We start from the raw sequence: 21,783 nt of genomic DNA, 5'->3' as shown, positions 1-21,783 counted from the left end.
AAGGTGCAGATTATATTGTATTTTCAAATGCAGGAAAAATTTTGGATTCTCTATTTACATTTGGCATCACCGTTATTATCTCGGAATTTAACTTGTTTGAAAATATTAGGAGGACGAACTTCTCAAGTTAATTCGATTATTCAAGCTGAACTATTTGCTATTTTGTAAGTTTTACAAGAGTTATAAAACTGTAATTTTGAGGAAGTGTGTTTATGTTCTGATCCCAGCAGTTGATAAAATCGTTGACGCAACAAATGGATTCTCCCTGGTTAATGCCAATGGCTTTTGTTGAACTTTTGTTATTAAGGAGCCTTATTAACTTTTGTTATGTAAATAGAAAGTTTAACGAATCAGCCCATGCGGTATCCCAATTAGAATCTCACCTTCTTCTTTTGTTCTTTTTTTGTTAGTTTTAGATTATCAAGAAGGGATACATAGGGTTGATGATTTTATTTTTCTTTCTGTTTGTTAATATAATATTTACTTTAAAAATAAAAAATAAAAAATAAAAAAAAACTAAACCAAACATCATCACCATGTGCTCTCTCTCTCTCTCTCTCTGAGAGTTACGTGTAAAGCACGTGCTACAGGCCGTTGACATGTGACACTCAGTAAGATGCTAATCAAATGTCTTATCATATATGGTTATTTGCTTAATAATATTGTTTTCACTTTTCGACTGATAATTGCTTAATAATATATATATATATATATATATATGGCATTGTTTAAATACATGGCAATACCATCCTACAAGGCTATATATCCTTTATTGCTCTCATCATAAGAAAAATTCAGAAAACACTAGTTAGAGAGAGAGAGGAACTCTGCAGGAGCCTTTCAAATCACCTGTCAAAACAATTATGTAAACTTAAAAAGGTCGGTGACGACATTATTTACAATAAACAACCTAGAAAGCTCCAACTCCAGAGTCAGATGTCTATATCTGTTATCCCTGATTTGGTTTTAGATAACTTACACGTACCGGACGGGTTCAACTTTCACAATCCATCTACATGTTTCTGAACTCTCACTATATTTCTAGTAAAATCACGACACAGAAACTTAAACCACCATCTTCAACAGATGTTAGCTTCAAAAAATCTTGGGTCGGTTCCTAACTACAGCTCTAGCAATAAGATTTAGAGAAAGAATGACCCATAAATCTGGAATATGGATTAATCCCTAAAACAAGTTGGAATACCGAATTAGATCTTAAACCCAAATGCATATGGGCAATGCAGAAAGTTAGAAGGAATAAGCAGGACCAGAATTTTATTGCATTAAAAATTTTATTTTTCTGGTCATTATTCAAAGCTAGAATTTGTGATCATATGGACAGGAAATGAATTCTAGAAATGCCCATCTCCTGTGAAGTGTAGACAATCTCTGATTTGAGGTGGGTAAGTTATCATACCAAGGATATTTATGAACCCCAGCAATTACCATATCTCCTCACTCCTCAGTCCCATCCATATATAATCACCGTCCCCTTTGAGGCTTTTTGACTGTTTGCAGAGTGTTCATCCTATTTGAGTGGTAAAAAGAGTCAAAAGTCAAGGAGGGATGGTGTTTTCTGATTTAGAGAGTTAATTAGAAATTAAAGGATAGTTTAACTTTGAGTCTAGCAAGTTAGTAATTAGCTATTGTTTCCTCTAAAAATGGATTCTCAGAGCAAAGAGAGGATGGTGTCAATTTAGGAGTTCCTTAACCAAACATTTGAAATAGATTTTAACCAATACGAATCAAGAATTTAGCTAAAACAAAATCTCGACGAAGATCAATCTCTATCCATTTCCCTTCGCAACTCTATATAAACCCTTCCAGTTCCTCCCTCCCTCACTCGACTCAGACTCACAGGCCACAGCGTGATAATAATATTCCTTCACGACTCCCACCCCCATTCACCAAAGCAGGAAAAAAAAAAAGAAAGAAAGAAAAGCTATATAACAACGAGATCAGTCCACATTCTCCATTCACACACAACACACGCATACGGAAACTAAGCCTGGTGAGAGATTGACTGAAAGACGGACAGGTGTTGCATTTTTCTGTAAGAAATTAATGGAGATGGGAGATATCCTGCTATACCTTCTCCTTCTCCTCCCCGCTCTTCTCTCTTATCTCTTCTTGAGAAAACACAGGAGGAATTTAGAACAAAGACTTAAGCTTCCTCCAGGTTCAATGGGTTGGCCTTACATGGGAGAGACTCTTCAACTCTATTCTCAGGACCCAAATGTCTTCTTTGCTACTAAGCAGAAAAGGTTTCTTTAATTTCTATACATCTTTTCTATGCTATTATCACTTTTACTGCACTACTCTTTTTTTTTTTTCTTTTTCTTTTTTCCTCTGAAGCTTTTTGTGTATTCTCGGGCCTGAATGTGGTGGCGGTGGTGGTGGTGGTTCTTTAGGTACGGGGAGATATTCAAGACCCGCATACTCGGCTGCCCCTGTGTTATGCTGGCGAGCCCCGAAGCCGCTAGATTCGTGCTGGTGACAGAAGCTCAGTTGTTCAAACCAACCTACCCAAAAAGCAAGGAGCGTATGATCGGGCCGTCTGCTCTGTTCTTTCACCAAGGCGACTACCACAGCCGCATCAGAAAGTTGGTTCAGGGCTCCATGACTCCGGAAGCCATCCGTAAACTTGTTCCCGACATTGACGCCCTTGCGATATCCACATTGGAGTCATGGTCCGGCGGCCATCTTGTGAACACATTCCAGGAAATGAAGAAGGTTGGTTTCTTCGATGCTATATCTTTATATGAAATAATGGTGGTTACGCTTGTCTCTAGTGTGAAACTCGTGTCTTTTTGTTTAGAACCTTTGTATTTTATTGGACGGATAGAACCTGATATAGAGATTAAGAATTATGATCAAAATTGTCTTATTCTCTCATGTTTTGTTAGATGGGTTCTCTTAGCTTTTTGTTTTTATTGATGGGTTCTCAATCTTTCTCTCAATTATGAGCCTTTTCACTTTCTCTCACGGTTTTCTATAATTTATTACTAATGGTCCTCTTTGATCTTTGGCAGTTCTCTTTTCATGTAGGTATACTAGCTATCTTTGGCCGCTTAGACGCTTGCTACAAGGAACAGCTAGAGAAGAACTACTGCATTGTAGACAAAGGCTACAACTGTTTTCCGATAAACATTCCGGGAACTGCTTATCACAAAGCCGTCATGGTAAGTCAAGTACTCATCGTATTTCAGCTACTGCTCTGTAATGGAAAAGCTCTTCTCAATATGATGTCCGGCTGACGACTGACTGATGAATTCTTTCCTGTATTTTCTGCATTAATTGTCAAAAGGCAAGGAAGAGGCTAGGTAAGATCCTGAGCGAGATAATCTGTGAGAGGAAGAGTAAGCAGTTAGTGGAGAAGGATCTCTTGGGTTGTCTCATGAACTCCCAAGATGAAAAGGCAAACGTCCTGACTGAAGATCAAATCGCAGACAACATCATCGGAGTGCTGTTCGCAGCTCAAGACACGACAGCAAGTGTCCTTACTTGGATACTCAAGTACCTCCACGACGACCCAAAACTTCTGGAAGCTGTTAAGGTAATTAGAATTCATGATCAAAATTTGCTTCTCGATCTCTAACTCTGAGAAGCTACTGCAAATTAAATAAGCAGAGCTCGTAAATTAATAACGATAATCATTCTTTGCAGGCTGAACATAAGACAGTATATGACTCGAATGGTCAAGGAAACCAACCCCTGACATGGGCTCAGACTCGAAACATGCCACTTACCAATAGGGTATGTACCTCTCTTACCCAGAAGCAATTATTTTCTACCGATCGATCGATGATATGTAGGCAATGAAGCAGCAGCTTACAGTCAGTGATTGCTTCTCGATCGTATAGCTCGCTGAACAGCCTGAACCTGAAGTGTTTGTTAATTTTGAAGCAGGTTATATTGGAGAGTCTGAGGATGGCAAGCATCATATCTTTCACATTCAGAGAAGCAGTGGTTGATGTGGAATACAAGGGTAAAGTATAGGAATATAGACGAAAACAATTAGACGTTCTCTTCTGTGGACTGTGGCTTCTATTTTTTTTTTTTTTTTTTTTGGGTTCTCTTTTTTCTTAAAACTGATCATGATCAGTATTGGGCATTGTGATGACAGGATATCTCATTCCGAAAGGTTGGAAGGTGATGCCTTTGTTCAGAAATATTCATCACGACCCAAGATTCTTTCCTGATCCCCAGAAGTTTGATGCTTCGAGATTCGAGGTATGTGTGTGTTGGTTGGAGACAAATACACACTAGGCACGGATATAAACTGAGATGTTGTCCCAGATCCGGTCCCAGAGGAGAGAATTCTGAATGGATGAAATTGTGTTTTGGTTCTGTTTGGCGTACGCAGGTTGCACCAAAACCAAATACTTTCATGCCATTTGGCAACGGAGTTCATGCGTGCCCTGGCAATGAGCTTGCCAAGCTGGAGGCGTATATTGTGGTCCACCATCTGGTCACCAAGTTCAGGTAGGACAAACCCAAACCCACTTAGGATCATCATCATCATCCAGAGTCCACACCAGTAGAATAGTAGATGGTCCCTCTTACTCTTTTGACATTAATTGTGTGTTTTCGTTGGTTTTGATAAGTTTTGGTTTTGCAGGTGGGAAGTAGTGGGATCTCAAAGCGGGATTCAGTATAGCCCATTCCCTGTCCCTCAGCATGGACTTCCGGCCATGTTTTGGAAAGAATCCGGCAGCCAAAGCCAAGGCGACGTACAGGAGAGAACAGAGGCATTTCCAAAGTCTGAAAGTCTGAATTAGTCTCAAGTCTGAAGAACCATGCATATGGCATCTCCTCCTTACCCCAACCCCTTTTGACTTGCTTTATTTTTGTTTGCAAGTTTTGGCCTCTTAACGGCATCATCTCTTATTGGGAAGAGAAGATTCCTCTTTTTCTTCTCATGTTGTTCCTGTTATCACTTTTTATTACAAAAGAAGAAGAATTGTTCTAGCTAGTCAGTCCGTCGGTCTTTCTTTTACTCCACATCTTTCAACGGTCCCCCCTCTCTCTCCCTTTCTCCGCTGTTATAACTTGCAAGTAAGATACTAAGATGTAATAAAAGAAGATTGGCATTAAAGAAGAAAAGGCAACCAAGGGTGAACGTGAATCAATCACCTTTTTCGAGCATCGTCTACGGCTTGGACATCAATGGTAGAACTACTTTATAACTAGATGATATCAAGTTGTCAACCCAACTGAAATATTGCCACGTGCACTACAGAGCATGTCCTTTCACGTGGAGTTCTACAGCTGCGGCTGGGAATGAAACACAATGTTTCTGGTCTGATTGGACAGATAGAGAAAGGAAGGGAGGTGCCCATTGCTGGAGGGCACCCTCTCTCTCTCTCTCTCTCAAGGACAATGTTTTATAAGTATGGTGGGACCCGTTGCAAAGTACACCACATTTGGTGCTTTCTCTCTTCAACTGACCCTACCAAGATGTGGCTACAAGAAAACTTTTTATTTTCGTCTTGGAGCTATCGTGCCTTGGCCGGTGTCTCTCTATGTCTTGACTCTTGATCCATCTTTTTGGGAGGCCCAATCGTCCTCTATCTGTGGGGCCCTGGTGTAACCCTATCTCAAATGCCAACCAACCACCGACCCGAACCCCTCCTCCATCACTCCTCTTACTTCTGTTGCCAACCAAACCAGAGTGTCCTTTCTCCTTGGCCTGCTTTAGTAGTTTTAAATTTAAGCGAAACTGCTCGTCCTTTCAAAACAAAAGAAAATAGCCCAAGACAACTATCACAATTTCCTAACATACCACTCGCTATCACTTGTAAACGGCCTTCTTTTGGGATTCAATTAACCATAATAAGTGTGGAAAACCATGGGCTGGGCTGGGCTGGGTCTCAAATTAGTTATTAGTATTTCATGGACTATCTTAAATGAATGATGTCTTTTTTGCATCCAAGTCCAACACTCTACGGACTCCTGTTTCTTGACAAACTTCTATCTATGTACCAACAGTTCCTTTCCTTTCTCCCACACTTGACTTAGGGCCTGTTTGAGAGGCCTGAGTTGAAGATTCAATTACACCCGTTTAGTTATTTTGAAGCGCTTATATAGGATAAGCTATTTAAAGACGCTGAAGCAGATAATTAATTTGAGCTCTCTAGATTTTTTTTTTTTACCAAACATAGCTTATAGGCTGTTCCTTCCATTTCTAAAATAGAATTGATAAACAAGTCCATGTATGGTTTGAGGAATTAATAAGAGGTTTCTCCTCCAAATGATTCATCATGGTAACGTTTAGTATTGCAACCCTAAGGGCCAAGGTCTTGGTTTGATCCAACTTACCCAAACCTAACCTAAAATAAAGGGTAAATCACCCACTCCCTAATGCTTTGTGATCCTCTAATTCCAAAAGAAAATGTTTTTATTCTTCCTTCTCGTCCTAGGACTGTTATCTCATGAATGAAAATGCAAAATGACATTAACACCCTGATGTCTGAGAGAGATTTGGGCTTGCCTTTCGCTATTAGAGAAAAAGAAGTGAGAAGCCAAGAATGGCTCTTCGAATCCCGATAAGGGGATCTATCAACAAAAAAAAAAAAAAAGAAAAAATCCTGATGAGGGGAATTGAACTTTTCAAAAAATACAGGGGCGTTCCTAAAATATATCCTATGTACTTAAACGCAGTGACACAGTTGTGCACATCAGCTTATTCTCTCTCCTCATATTGTTTCCCACACCTTAGAATTTTGTGGTTTTATGAATTTTAAAAAATAATAAAAAAATCAAACATGGGGCTGTTTAAACTCACCCACAACCAATTTAGTTTCCTATTTATTAGGAAATCAAATGTGATCACCCCCCCATATAAACCTGAGCATAATTTTACATTTTAACATCAGTCCATACATCAGACTGGTTTGTTCTAGTTTACCTTAAAATAAAGACAATATCTACGATGCCAGGAAGATAAGATACCAATAGAACTTTTGATGAATACCAGCTGATTGGTTACCATTTCTTCGATACCAGTAATTGGTTATAAGTTTTTTTAGATATCATGCCTTTCCAGTATCATAATCAGACTCTAAAATAAATGATAAGAAAAACAAAAAATAGAAAAAAAAAAAGATTCATGTGCTTGTGTTATTACCTAAGACTCAGTTTAGAAAGAGTACAAATGCAAATATGTACAGCGTAAATACATACAAAATAATACAAAATATAAGGTTTTAGACTTTACATATTTGCATTTATACTACTTCCAAACTGAGTTTAATTTACTAACCAAAAATGTGGTAAGCAGGGAACACTAGATTCGCCCTCCAAAACACTGGTGAAAAACCTAGTTGCATATTTTACAACTTCCTGTACTGCCATGTTTACATGATTATGGCCATTCTCTGGTCCAAAGTTCAAGCCATTTAGTTTATATTTGGTTGAAAAGGGGAATTTATTTCCCATGGATAAGATAGTGCTAACCTAATTAGTAACAACTTAAGGTGGTTGCTTCTGCAACGTGGTTCAAACCTACCCAATGTTTTTTTATGAAAACATCTATTACCATAGTTTTTCACATGTAAACAAACACCTTTAAATAGTGAACCACTTTTTTTTTTTTTTTCAAAAACATGTCAGACATGGGTCTTAGGCCTGTTTACCCCCCTAAAATAGTGAAAACCCCGAAAGGCCAAAACACCCCTATTTTATGTTTTGGTGGGTCACCGATACGAATTCAGGTTTCCTACCCACAAGAACCCTACCCACTTGACACTACAGGTGTACATTGGGAACATCTCCCCATGAATGATAACATGCAAATAGGGGAGATGTTCTCAATGTACAGCTGTAATCTGAACTCCACCGGTACCTATGGGTCCATATGAAAATTTGAACCTTGATTGCGTAGTAATTAATTAAATGGGTTTGGCATTAATGTCTAGTAAGAGCTACTATTGCAGGACCTAGAAAATTTTCCTTGGGGAGACACTGTACAAACTCTTAAACCATATCTTCGACACCTAAAGCCTTATTTGGAGTATTTCAAGCCTTCTGCTGGATGGGGCTGGGGGACCCAGATCCACCCTAGGTAACCATATTTTCTAGCCATTGTGAACATCAACAAGACCCCATGGTAAACAGGGCTGTTGTTTATGGCACTTGTCACCTGAACTTATTCTCTGTATTAATCTTGAAATCTCAGTCCTGAATGTCAGGACAGATGCAACAGAATGGTAGTAGTTATGCATGTAGAGCTTGAAGTGACCTCTCTCCAAATGTACCATAATTACAGAGGTAAAGAGGACCACAATAGAACAAATGGTTGCCTGGATGGACACCTCTTACAGTGAAGTGCTTTAACCTGGGCCACCTGGCTGAATAACAACTTATTGTAACTCTCTAGAAGTTGCATCAGGAATCAGTTGCCTACGTGTGAACTCATAAACCAATACAAAGCAGTCCTTTTTTTTTTTTTGAAAAGTTGAAGTAATTTATTCATCAAAGAAAACATTACAACAAAGCAGTCACTGATATTCTCAAAGAACGGTACACAGTAAATTGTCATAGAAAGATTTGTACTGTTCAGGTAAGAAGATGGTGATGCCTTTCAAAGAAAGGTACAAGCAATTATAAATGTTAGTCACAATAATTGGTTTGTGTGTTTATAATGTCCTTCTCAGTAATAGTACAAGCAAGACCATCATAAAAAGAAAACAATGGGAATAGTAAAGTGAGTAATACATGTATGATATTCATAGGGTAATGGAGCCATGCATTTTTGGTTGATCCAATTGACCGCCAAGAAAACCATACATGTATGAATTTCCATACTTATCAAAGATTTGAATCTTGTGATTGACAGCAAGCATGTGAATTAGCATAAACCTCCACTCTGAATCACCATGTTAATGCAGCAAGTTAAAGCATAGAACCTGATTGATCTAGATGCCTTGAGAAGCAGCAGATGTATACTTAAGAATGGTAGCAACAGTCCTTTCTGTCTCTGCTTAGGGACCACTTGCATATGTTTAAATTCATACATAGAAGCTGGAATAACATGACCATACTCTATTTATGAGCTACTGTTGCAACATAAACTCAAAATGCATTGCTGGATTAAAATGCTTCTAGCAGTAGTAGCCACGCCTAAATGTGTACCATTGGTTAGAAACGAAATTAAAACTCATATCAAATTTGAGATTTTTATAGTGAATATTCTAGGTGATGATATTGACTAGTGGTTGCATCTAATAAATTATCCTCTTCTCTGGATGCATACGTATTCCTGGTACTGTGCTGTGTTCACGACCATGTAAAGGAAGCCTTACAAGGACGCTGTGACCACTTAATTGGCACTGACTGAAAATTCCCGACACAATAACTTCCTCAAATCCATGCCATGTATCTAAACTCATCAACTAAGAATTTTTAACTTCTAGTTCATTTTTCTTCAAATCCATCTTAGATGACCAAGTACAAAAAAAAAGACACCTAAAAATTCATTCCAGAATGAATTTTATTTGCCAATGACTTGAAGCCAAAATTTGTTTTCATCGGAACCCATTCAACTTAGCTCTAGGGGACTTTCATTCCACACTCGACAAAAAATATATGGAATGCTGCTAAACAATGAACTCTATATTTTCTTTGCAACCTTGTCCCCAACCAAGACACGCAATTTTTTCTTGTAGCATGTTGTTTCATGGGTCCCACCATGTCTGTATGGCCAAGTATCAATAGTAGCATAAACTTGTTATTAAGTAATTTATAGGATAAATTACCTTGACAGATTGTTCAGCACACTCGTCAATGACCTGTAGAAATTAGCACCAGCAAAATCATCCTGTTTAGCTAATAAAAAATATTGCTTTAATTCGAAAACAAAATATACATAGTGTTAAATCTGTATATATATATATATATATACCTACTTTAACCACTAAAGATAACAAAGAAAAGGAAGGTAAAAGGCACTAAGATGGTGTCGGTACCATAGCAACAATGCCTGTGGTGCATTCCAGAATAGTGGGTCACACCATGGTATGGTGTGTTCCAAAACATGAGATAATAGTGCATTCAATTTTCTATTCAGGAGACATGGATTGCTGATTCCAGAACCAGCAATGTCCCAACAGAATATCAATAACTACCATAGTGTGTTTAGGAACTAAATGAAACAAAAAACTACCACGATACCAAACACCCCTTTAATCATGGACATTGTTACCATAGCTACGGTGATGGATGCAAAAAACAACAGCTTCAGACTCTGGCCCAATTCATATAAGATAAAAAATACAAAAAAGGAAAAATAGTTAACAAAGAGATATACCCAATAGTCTTTTTCCTCAAGTCTCAACCATTTTACCTTTACCCTTTTCTTTTCTTCACCTTGATTCCAAATCTTAGCTCTAGATTGGACAGTTAAAATCCTTCAACCAATTTCACTTTTCAGCCATGCACCAAGATCAGGTGTCAAACGGCAAAATATGGAGGTCATGGATGGTGAAAGAGCAATTCTCCACATGATATGATCTCTGAGGTCCATTTGGTTGCAAAGAGAAAATAAGAAAGTGAATGAAACTAAAAGAAAATAAAAACAGAAAACAAACAAAAGAAAATGTTAATTTTCTTGGAGGTGTCTCTAATTGACAACAAAAAAAGGCCGTTACCCCATTGTTGGTCCCAGCTATCTGGGGTCTTGGGAGGGGTGGACTAGATATAGTCCTAACCTTTGGCATTTTTTCCACACAGTGGCCACTCTCATGCTCGAACTAGCATTCTCATGCTTGACAGAATGAGATTTTACCATTGCACCGAATAATGGCCCCTAATTGACAAGAAAAACAAAGCCAAAAAGTGGCAGTTAGTGAGCCCCATCCACTAAATTTGCACTTAGCACTCAATTCTATTGTATTCTCAGATAGTTTGAAAGGAAAAATAATTTTACCATTTCAAAGAAAATTTTTGGAATCAACAGAGTCCTATTATGGATCCCACCTGCTTTCTTACAAGGTTTAAAATGTCATGTCCGTGGAAATGTTGGTCATCCAAATATAAGAGACATGTTGGAAATGTCATATGGAAATATTGTTAAAATTATAGACATGGTGAAAATATGCAAAATATAGAATGATATTTTATGAAATGATAAAAGAAGCATAGGCACACCTTTTAAAATTATTAACTTGTTCCAAATCACTAAACAAAGCTAAGAAACTAAGATTATGGACAAAAGAATAAGTTCAGAAGTTGCCATGTAAACCTTAAGATTCAGTGCTTCATGATGGGATGAGTTAAAGCAAAAATTAAACTCATAGAAAATGTAAATGGTTTTAATAGATCAACCAAATAATCTATTACACAAACAAAAAACTAATATTTAACTTCATGCTTGAAATGAATATTGAGCTAGCTCACATTGGTAATCATGTAAGTTAGGTAGGCAATAACATTGTCACTCCACAAAAATACAATATAGTCACCAACTTATGTTGTAATGCTATCTCTTGCACTCCACATAGTGTTGGTAGTGTTCATTGGGGAATATATATGTCGTGGAAACTATCTCTTGTACTCCACATAGTGCAGGTAGTGTTCACTAGGGAATATGTTGGTTCCAATAAAATTTTGTCGCTACCCATGGAAATGGGAATGTCATGGCAATATTAGGGAAATTAGATACATTTTAAGCTATGCTTTCTTAGGGCAACAAATGCTTGTTTTATGATTTTCTTGAGAAAAATTTACTATTCTCTCCCATCTCTTATTGTTAGCATAGGGGTATTTCTGTCTTTATACCTAGATTAATGTTGCTGATCTGTAATGTTGTGTTGGAACCAGTGCTCCTAACTTAAGTAAGGGCACATGGGTCTTTTCAATTAATTTTAATAATATAAATACTACCTGGCCGACTAGGAGATTTTATGTTGAGTCTTCTAGTTCGAACCAGAATTTCTCCCTTCTCTCTTTCTCTCTTTCTTCCACCTTTCTCCTTCTACATAACTGATCTCAGACAGACAGAACTCTAAGGCAGAACCGAATTATAACATGGCACCAGAGCAACTTGAATTTGCCTAGATTTCTGCTTGCCTAGGTTTCTATTCTCTGCACACCCTATCTAGGGTTTTTTCCTCTTTTTTTTGCATTCGATTGGAGATAAGGGAAAGGGCTGAAAAGGAGTGATCGCCCTCTTCCCTTGGAGGTTTCTATGCCTCCAGTCAGGTTGTATGTGGTTGGTTGCTGTGATTTCTGAGATCGCCCTCTCCTAGTAGAGGAAGAATAGAGGGCCGAACTGTGTGTATAGTGGCTGTCGTGTGTGGACTGATTTCCTGCTCGTATGGTTGTTACTTTAGTGATAAGGTAAGAGATCTCAGTGCATGATATCTGTTATGGATTAAATACGAAGTGTGTTTCAGACCGTATGCTAGGGTTTCAGACAGTAATGTGCTAGGGTTTATGCTGGTTTCTTTGTGCATTTCGAAGGAAGAGATGATCATATAGTGGTGAGATTTCAGGTAGTTGTAGGAGTAGGGTTTGTGGTGTAAAGAGCACACTTTTCAGCAACAAGTAGTGCTGAAATCAATGTGACAGGTGTGATCTAGGGTTTGTGGTGTAAAGAGCACACATTCCAGCAACAATAAGTGCTGCAATCAGTGTGACAGGTGTGACCTAGTGGTGTGTAGTGTGCAGATCTCAGTGATAATAGAATTCAGCAAGTGTGCAGAATCGGTGATAACATAATGGGAGATAATAGTGATTATAAACCTAGTGTGATGATGCCTACAGACTACTTGAATGTTCAGATGACCTCCATTAAATTAAATGGAGAGAATTATGTGCCTTGGGCTAAATCTGTTGAAGTCTTTCTGAAGGCAAAGAAGAAGGTAAAGCACATCAGAGAGGAGAAACCCTCCTCTGACTCTCACGAGTATGAAGACTGGGAGCAAGAGGATGCTCAGATCATCACATGGTTGTGGAATAGTATGGAACCCAGGATTAGTGTGAACTTCGTGTTTCTTGATACTGCCAAAGATGTTGGGACCATGCGAAGAAATTGTATTCGGGGCAGGACAATACAACTAGAGTTTATCAGTTGTACCAAGAGTACTTTAACCTGCAACAGGGCAATCAGAGTCTTGAGGAGTACTATGCCAACATGAGAAACATACATAATGAGTTGAATGTCTATCATCCTCTTACTTCTGATGTCAAGATTCAGCAATAGAGAGAGCAATTTGATGTGACTAGATTTTTGGTGGGACTGAAGTCTGAAGAGGTATTTGCTCGCCTCCAAAGGATTTCTATCGGATCTACTAAGAACTCTAATACCTCAGATAGATCTGCCTTTGCTGTATCGAGAGGCCGTGGTGTTAGAGGTGGAGCTAGGGGAGCTTAATTTGGCCGTGGTGGTGGTAGTGGTTCTGCATATGGCCGAAGTGGCAATGGTGGGCCTACTCATAATCGTAGTGGTGGTCGTACTGGGGGCAGAGATTCAAGGGGAGCCCGTGGTAGAGGACGTGGCTCAGGACCGAGGAAGTGCACTCATTGTGGTATGGATGGACATACCATCAACTATTGTTATGATCTACATGGTCCTCCCTCAACCTGGACCAATCATGCCGCGACCGGTGACTCAAGTTCCAGCTTTAGACAGGATAATCATTCATCTGATCAGATGCCTCCTACATCCACAGAAGGTCCCGTGAAGGAGATGGTGAGAGTTCCCCGTGATGAATATGAGAGGTTTATCCAATCACAGTAGAACACGACGACTTTCGCTCACTCAGGTATGGCTTGTCTGGCATCTACACCCAATCCCTGGATCATTGACTCTGGAGCCTCCGATCATGTGACTGGAACTCCAGGTGTGTTTTCCTCCTTACCTCATTGCTCAACATCACAATCTGTCACCCTTGCTAATGGTTCCACATCCTCAATTTGTGGTGTTGGTAATGTTGAACTAGATCCTGTATCCCTCTCCTCGGTTCTGTATGTTCCTAAATTACCTTTTAATCTTATGTCTGTTAGTAACCTAACCAAATCACTTAACTGCTCCATTACCTTTTATCCTTCTATGTGTGTTTTTCATGATCTCAAGACGGGGATGAAGATTGGTGGAGGGCATGAAGCAGGTGGACTGTATTATCTTGATGGTGGTGGCAGTAGAACTTCAACAGCTCTCCAGTCATCTCTTTCTCCTCTCTAGTGGCACTGCCGATTTGGTCATCCGTCGCTAAAAGTCTTGAAGTCCTTGGTTCCGCCACTGAGTCAGCTTTCTGTTTTGGATTGTGAGTCATGTCAGTTTGGGAAACACCATCGTGTTCCCTTTAGCTCTAGGGTTGATAACCGTGTGTCGAGTCCTTTTTCTTTAGTTCATTCAGATGTTTGGGGTCCCTATAAAGTGATGTCATATAATGGAGACAAATATTTTGTCATTTTTGTGGATGATTTTTCAAGGATGACGTGGTTCTATTTAATGAAAGAAAGAAGTGAATTGTTTACCACTTTTCAGAAATTTTATGCTGAAATTTGTAACCAATTTGGTACCCACATCAAAGTTTTCCGTTCTGATAATGGCCGCGAATATTTATCCTCATCATTTCAGGAATACCTGGACCAACACGGCATTATACATCAGACCTCGTATACCTACACCCCACAACAAAACGGGGTGGCTGAGAGAAAGAATCGCCATCTCCTTGAAACCGCAAGATCCCTCATGCATCACATGCATGTTCCCAAACCTTTTTGGAGTGATGCAGTGATTACCTCTTGCTTTCTGATTAATCGGATGCCCACGTTCATCCTTGATGGTCATTCTCCGTTTCAGGTCTTGTTTCCCACTTTGTCTCCGTTTCCTCTTACGCCGAGAGTTTTTGGGTGTGTCTGCTTCATCCATAATCTGGGTCCCGGGAATGACAAGTTCGATGCCCGTTCTCTCAAGTGCATCTTCCTTGGCTACTCTCGGACCCAAAAAGGGTATAGGTGTTACCATCCTGGTTCTCGATGGTCCTTTGTGTGTGTTGAAGTCAGCTTCTTTGAGTCTACTCCGTTCTTTTTGGGGTCCGATGATTCTTCTTCCTCCTCATCACCTCCTCCTCTTCCACTTTCTGTTGTCGACCCTCCTTCCTTTGTTCCAGCCGTGACCAAACCCTTGCCTCCGATGCCACCACCTGTTGAACGTCCACCTATCCGTCATGTGTATACACATCACCCACGCGCACCAGCTACTACTCCTCTGGCTACATCTCCGTCGACGGATCCGACACCAGACCCACACTTAGCATCTGAGCTTGATCTACCCATTGCTTTGCGTAAAGGTAAACGTACTTGCACCCTTCATCCCATTTCTAATTATGTTTCTCTTACTCACCTTTCCGCTTCTCATCGCCAGTTTGTCACCCTGTTATCATTAGTTGTTGTCCCTAAAGATGTCCAAGAAGCCCTTGCCTCTCCAGGGTGGTGCCGAGTCATGGAAGAACTCTCAGCCCTTCATCATAATCATACTTGGGACCTCACTGCTCTTCCTCCTGGGAAGCAAATTGTTGGTTGTAAATGGGTTTATACGGTTAAGTATCTGCCTGATGGTAGTGTTGAACGCCTGAAAGCGTGGTTGGTTGCTAAAGGGTACTCCCAAACCTATGGTATTGACTACACAGAGACATTCTCACCGGTTGCTAAGATAGGCTCATTTCGTGTTGTGATCTCACTTGTAGCCATGTATGAGTGGCCACTATATCAGCTTGATATTAAGAATGCTTTTCTACATGGTGATTTACTCGAGGAAGTCTACATGGAGCAACCTCTAGGGTTTGTTGCTCAGGGGGAGGATGGTAAGGTGTGCAAACTAAGGAAGGCTATATATGGGCTTAAACAGTCTCCTCGAGCGTGGTTCGGTAGGTTCAGTGAGGTGGTAAAGAAGTTTGGTATGAAACATTGCAAAGTTGACCATTCTGTATTTAGTCATGACTCTCTGAGAGGAAAAATACTATTGGTGGTGTATGTAAATGATATTGTTATTACTGGAAATGATAACATGGGTATTGACAGACTGAAGACTTATCTGCAGGATCACTTTCAGACAAAGGATCTGGGTAAGCTGAAATACTTCTTGGGGATAGAGGTAGCAAGATCCAAGTATGGTATTAACTTGTGTCAGAGAAAATACGTGCTTGATTTGCTGGAAGAAACAGGCTTCTTGGGTGCCAAACCAACTGAAACACCCATGGACACAAATACCAAGCTAAGCAGTGATATGGGTGAAGTGTTTGAAGACCCTAGCGGATATCGATGACTTGTGGGAAAACTGAACTACCTAACCATTACTAGACCAGACATCTCATTTGTGATTAGTGTGGTAAGCCAATTCATGCAAAAACCTCTGATTCCTCATTGGAATGCAGTTCTGAGAATTGTGAAGTATCTAAAAGGGGCTCCGGATCGCGGTCTGATATACAAGAGTGGCAAAAAACTTGAAATAGAAGGGTATTCTGATGCTAACTAGGCCGGTTCTATGTCTGATAGGCGGTCTAGTACAGGCTATTGCACGTTTCTGGGAGGTAACTTGGTGACATGGAAAAGTAAGAAGCAGACGGTTGTGGCAAGAAACAGTGCAAAAGCAGAATATAGGGCTATGGCACACACCGTTTGTGAATTAGTGTGGCTAAGGAACCTTCTACAGGAAGTAGGGTACAACATTAATACTCCAATGAAACTCTATTGTGATAATCAGGCTGCAATTCATATCTCCTCTAATCCAGTGTTTCATGAAAGAACCAAGCACATTGAGGTTGACTGTCACTTTGTGAGGGAGAAGGTACTGAATGGAGAGCTAGACACTGCACATGTTAATACATGAAATCAGTGGGCTGACTTATTTACAAAAGGCTTGAGTCGGGGAAGAGTGGACTTATACTCCCAACTTAGGGGGAGTGTTAGTATAGGGGTATTTCTGTCTTTATACCTAGATTAATGTTGCTGATCTGTAATGTTGTGTTGGAACCAATGCTCCTAACTTAAGTAAGGGCACATAGGTCTTTTCAATTAATTTTAATAATATAAATACTACATGGCCGACTGGGAGATGTTATGTTGAGTCTTCCAGTTCGAACCAGAATTTCTCCCTTCTCTCTTTCTCTCTTTCTTCCACCTTTCTCCTTCTACATAACTGATCTCAGACAGACAGAACTCTAAGGCAGAACCGAATTATAACACTTATTTTTTAGATAACCAAATGTAGCCTGAGGTAAATGCACTTTTGACTATATCTTGGCACAATTACTAGAAAGACATAAGATACAGAGAACTCAAGGACTCTGAGCATTACGTTATGAACCTGCCTAACTCAGAGTTCTTTAAGGGAACTAGCCTACATGATGTAGAGAGAAAAAAGAAATAGAGAGAGGGAAAGACGGAAGGAGAGAGAAGGGGGAGTAAAAAATGCAAATCTCTATTCTGTTTGCGCTCATGTGCTACTATTTATATGGCTTACATCTTATTCGAACCATATTTTGTTACATACTGTTATAACAAGCAATGTTTTAAAAGGTATGGAAGACATATGCCTGAAGGCGTGCCTCTAGGCGAAGTGCCTTCAAAACGCCCTGAGGTGCATGCCAGAGTTGTTGACACCTCTTAGGTGTACACTCATACACCTTTTTTCATGAGGCATGCTAGAGGCATACGCCTCCTCATGCGCCTCACACACACCTCATATAAAAAAAAAGAAAATAAAAGAAAATAAAGGGAAAGGAAAGAAGAAAAAAAGAAAAGAGAAAAGAGAGAAAAGAAACGGGAAGGCAAGGAAAGAGAAGGGGAAAGTGGGCTGAGAGCTTCGCCCTCCAACCTCTTTCAGCTAGTGTTATGCATCTTCATTTTTCTTAATATAAAAGATTTTTATTAAAAATAAAGAAAAATGAGATCCTCCTTCCACTTCATCCTCCTCCCCCTCCTCCTCCTCCTTCCTCATCCCCCTCCTCTTAAGGAGGGTTACACCTCCTTGTGTTACACCTCTTACATTCTGAATTCTGCGTCACGCTTCTAGGTAGTGGAATGACTCGCTAACGCCTCCACATTTTAAAACGTTGATAACAAGTTGCCCCTCCTCCAACTACCAAGATTTAACCCCCTAGCTGATGTGGCCATTGTTTATTTGTTTGTACACTTGCTCAACTAGAAGTCTGTTTCCAAACATGGGCTTGGGATCCATGGATGGGTTATCAAACCATATTTAAAGTTGCATTGTTTAATTCTCAGTTATCAAACCATATTTAAAGTTGCATGATCATAGATATTACATTCGAAAGAGGATAACTTAATCAGGAACTGGAGGAAGAAACCACCCTCTCTACTTCTAGAGAGATGGGACCCATCATTGGATGGGTTTCTTCAAACTGATCTTTTAAGTAATAAACAATCCAACTGATCTCTTTCTAGCCTTTTTTCTCATTATTTGCCAACTTCTCCTAATAATCAGAATGCAAGAAATCACATGGGTTGGATAAGCTAACATCAGGGATTGCAAGCCAGATTTAATAGTCCAAAATGAACAGAACAAAATCAATTAAAACAATGCTCACATTGTGCTTTAAGAATATTATTGTAGCCTTCTGATCTCCAGATCCTTTGCATAATTTTGAGAAGACCCTCCCTATATATTTGCAGCTTCCCACGAAGTACAACAAAATATACCATAACTAAAGAATCAGTTCCATTGGCCTTTCTCCAAGATTTGAAGAACTCTTTACCAGTCTTAATTCTTAAATTCTCTTTCACAGTCAACAGGACAAAGCTCACCATCTTCATCAGACAATTATCCTTGATTTTGGTTAGGGACAAATCCAAAGCCTGCATGCTTGAAAGGTGTTATTTATCTTCAAAGCAACTATGCTTGATTTCTTTATGATTGATGGATCTTTAGTCATCACCAGCCAAAATCTAGAATGATTTCTCTGAGGAAGTAGCCTTGAAACTGTACAAACAATTCCATAATCAAGTAGTCCATATGGAATTTTCCAAACACTAAAAGAGACTGTTGGGTAAAGAAGGATCTGCCTTTGAAATGGAAACAATGGCAAACTTCCACAACAGAATACATGAAGCTTTTCCAATATGAAGGGAAGCTTCAAGCATAAGGCCTTTCAAGATGTTTTGATTTCTGTGCAGCTTCCATGGGAGATGTTGCAGCAGGTCTTCATTTATTCTTTACACTACTCACTCATTCCTCGGCTGGCACAGAAACAGATGACCATTAAAATAGGAAATTAAAAATAAAAGTAAGGTGCTATCAAGACATTCTCCCAGATAAACTATGGTAAAAAAACTTTGACAAAGACAAACATATTTACCATAATAACCTAGTCAAAAATGTTTTCCTGACATAGGAAACAAGGGGTAAAGTTAAATAAGAAGAGTTTGACACTATTTAAAAATAAAGATGGTGAATTTTGTTTGGAAATGGCCGTAATTCAAATATTTGATAGAAACAGATGATCCGGCCCAGAAATATCAAATTAGGAAATATGATATGCTATTGTACTTAATACTTCAATAATTGAAGTCCGAATATTCTCACACCAACCTCACAACGCCTCCCAGACGCACATTGGGAACGTTTCCCGTACTTTGTAGTGTTATTCACAGGGAGATGTTCCCAATACACGGTGGGATAGGGCTGTGAGGTGCACTCTGTGAGGAGCAAATCCCCATTCGTTCTATTGTAAACTCTAACAACCACCACAAATGGAGAATCCTTTCCTACATACAAGCAAATATGACAATTTACTGTCTCTTGATGAATCATACAGTAACTAGCTGTGATCTTGCTTCATTCATCTTATCCCAATTCACATACATATGTCACAATTAGGCATCCTTCATGACATAGGGGCCATCAATGATTGTTTTTATTCATCAAATGGCTCTCAGAAAGCACATTATGAGACTCGACATTGGGGTGGAGGAAAGAACTCTCTCCCAAATGTCAAAGTAATACCCAATATTTGTATATTATGTAACTCAGACTCAGAATCAGTACAGAATCTTCTTTTTTTCATTGCGGGTTTTCAATATCAGTTTGGGGCATTCCTGGTGACCTAGCTTGCCTGGTTGGTTCTTGGCCATCTAGATGGCATAGCAACTGGGGGGGGGGGATTTTGTGGAACCTGATTCCTTTTGCCATCTGTTGGTGCATTCGGAAGGAGAGAAACAGAAGGATCTTCTAAGGAAAGTGTGTGAGAGTCAAATGATGATTTGTAAAATTGAAAGAATAGTATTTTCATGTGCTTCCACCGTTGAGTTTAATGGGGTCCTATTCTCTGGTTTTTGTAATGCTGGGGAGTCATTGTCTTTTCTGATTAATCCGGTGGGTCTTGATTTTGTAATGTATATTTGTTTCTGGTCCTTTGTATTCAGAGATGCCCTTGCCTTTGGCTCATTTTATTAATAAATAAAATATTCATTTACTATGTGGCTTAAAGCCTACTTTCAAGAAGTAAAAATTAGTGGAACTAAGGAAAATAGAATGAATCTATCCAAATGGTGTAAAAATGAGCTAATTTATTAATTAATCCCTGTGGCAGCTATGGTAGGATAGTTTCTATTTGAACTTTGGGAATCAACCAAGGGGGACTGAAGGATATTCTCTGTGGTTTGGACAGCAAAAGAACTAAAGGGAGTAAAAGAAGGTAGGATTACTTGATTGGTGATGAAATAAGTCAAAAAATTAGAGTTTCGATAACAATCAAGCACTAATCATGACCCCAATTTAACACAGAGAACACATGCACTGATGTACACACAAGAAAGAAGAAAAGCAAGATAGAAAGTGATGAGGGGGTGATTTCGCCCTCCAATGACATCGTGACACATGGCACCACATAACCATCAAAGGACACCTCAATGCCATGTCAGCATCAACTTCCGGAGCACTTTCGACGCATCACACCCATCTTGACCTCCTCGACCCCACCTCACTAGGCCGATTGGTGGACGCCCCAAAAAGTGTCAAGTCGGTGTAAGAGGCGACTCACCTCCGCCGACTTGACCGAGGCCCAATTAGCAAACTACGCGATGTTACGAGCAACCTCCTTCACAAGCGGGTTATTGTCTTCGACTCCTCCGGGCTCACATCACCACGTTGACAGAACTGACTCCCGTCCCGCCCGCTTCGGAGGCAACCGGGTAAGCGTTATCACTTTACGTGAAGTCTGCCTCTGGGCATGAAACCACCTCTGAACCAGATGGGCCGGTGATCTCGGATACGCTACGTAAAGGCATTCCATTACTCAAAAAAGGTACGCGCGATTTAGCTCTCAAGAACTCTAGCATTCTCGCTCTCTAGCTCTCACAACTCTTTGCTGGCTTAAGCATCGAAGTGACCTCCCCAAGTAAAGCAACCCGGGTACTCTGGTAACTCTTCTCTTGCACCTTGACTAGGCGACCTCACCAGCCCGGGTACTCTGGTAACTCTTCTCTTGCGGCTCGACCAAGCGACCTCACCAGCCCGACATCCGAGCTGTCATCCGGAAGGAGTGACCAGATCGCGCTACATCAGAAAGAAAATTGAGAATGGTTTGGTGTACTTGGCCAACCTTGAACAGTAAGAGGAAGCTTCAAAATTCATTTGCAGGCCAAAATCAGATGGAAAACAATTATTCCCACCTTTCCATTTTTTCCTTTGCATGAGGGGATATTAAATCAAAAAAGATAAATGGCCCTTGATATTCAAAAGAACAGAGAGAAGGGTATTACAGTTTACCCCATTCAAAACAAAGATGTTTTTTTTTTTCTCATGAAAACTTCCGT

The 21,783-nt window shown here is 39.7% G+C and overlaps 1 protein-coding gene and 1 pseudogene across 2 annotated transcripts; one reads left to right on the top strand and one right to left on the bottom strand.

Moving 5' to 3' along the window:
- The first annotated feature begins 1,458 nt into the window (after nucleotides 1-1,458).
- On the top strand, nucleotides 1,459-4,979 carry CYP707A4 (cytochrome P450, family 707, subfamily A, polypeptide 4). The gene is made up of 9 exons (XM_088946122.1): nucleotides 1,459-2,264; nucleotides 2,412-2,733; nucleotides 3,033-3,182; nucleotides 3,308-3,556; nucleotides 3,667-3,756; nucleotides 3,910-3,988; nucleotides 4,127-4,233; nucleotides 4,367-4,485; nucleotides 4,622-4,979. Exons 1-9 carry the CDS (start codon nucleotides 2,065-2,067, stop codon nucleotides 4,779-4,781), a joined length of 1,476 nt encoding a protein of 491 aa, XP_088802248.1. The 5' UTR covers nucleotides 1,459-2,064; the 3' UTR covers nucleotides 4,782-4,979.
- A 3,558-nt stretch (nucleotides 4,980-8,537) lies between these two features.
- LOC148850331 (uncharacterized) lies at nucleotides 8,538-20,100 on the bottom strand (annotated as a pseudogene). Its single transcript, XR_016099107.1, has 6 exons — nucleotides 20,082-20,100; nucleotides 19,559-19,734; nucleotides 18,558-19,115; nucleotides 10,928-10,984; nucleotides 10,650-10,807; nucleotides 8,538-10,514 (listed from the first exon to the last, which is right to left on the bottom strand). The product of XR_016099107.1 is annotated as an uncharacterized LOC148850331 (transcript).
- Between the last annotated feature and the right edge of the window lie 1,683 nt (nucleotides 20,101-21,783).

Source organism: Nelumbo lutea, chromosome 5, assembly GCF_056320005.1.
Source record: "Nelumbo lutea isolate HS-2025 chromosome 5, American lotus-T2T, whole genome shotgun sequence".
In the NCBI taxonomy this organism is placed as follows: Eukaryota; Viridiplantae; Streptophyta; class Magnoliopsida; order Proteales; family Nelumbonaceae; genus Nelumbo; species Nelumbo lutea.
Note: the sequence above shows the minus strand (reverse complement) of the source record. Positions and strands in the feature narration are given on the sequence as shown.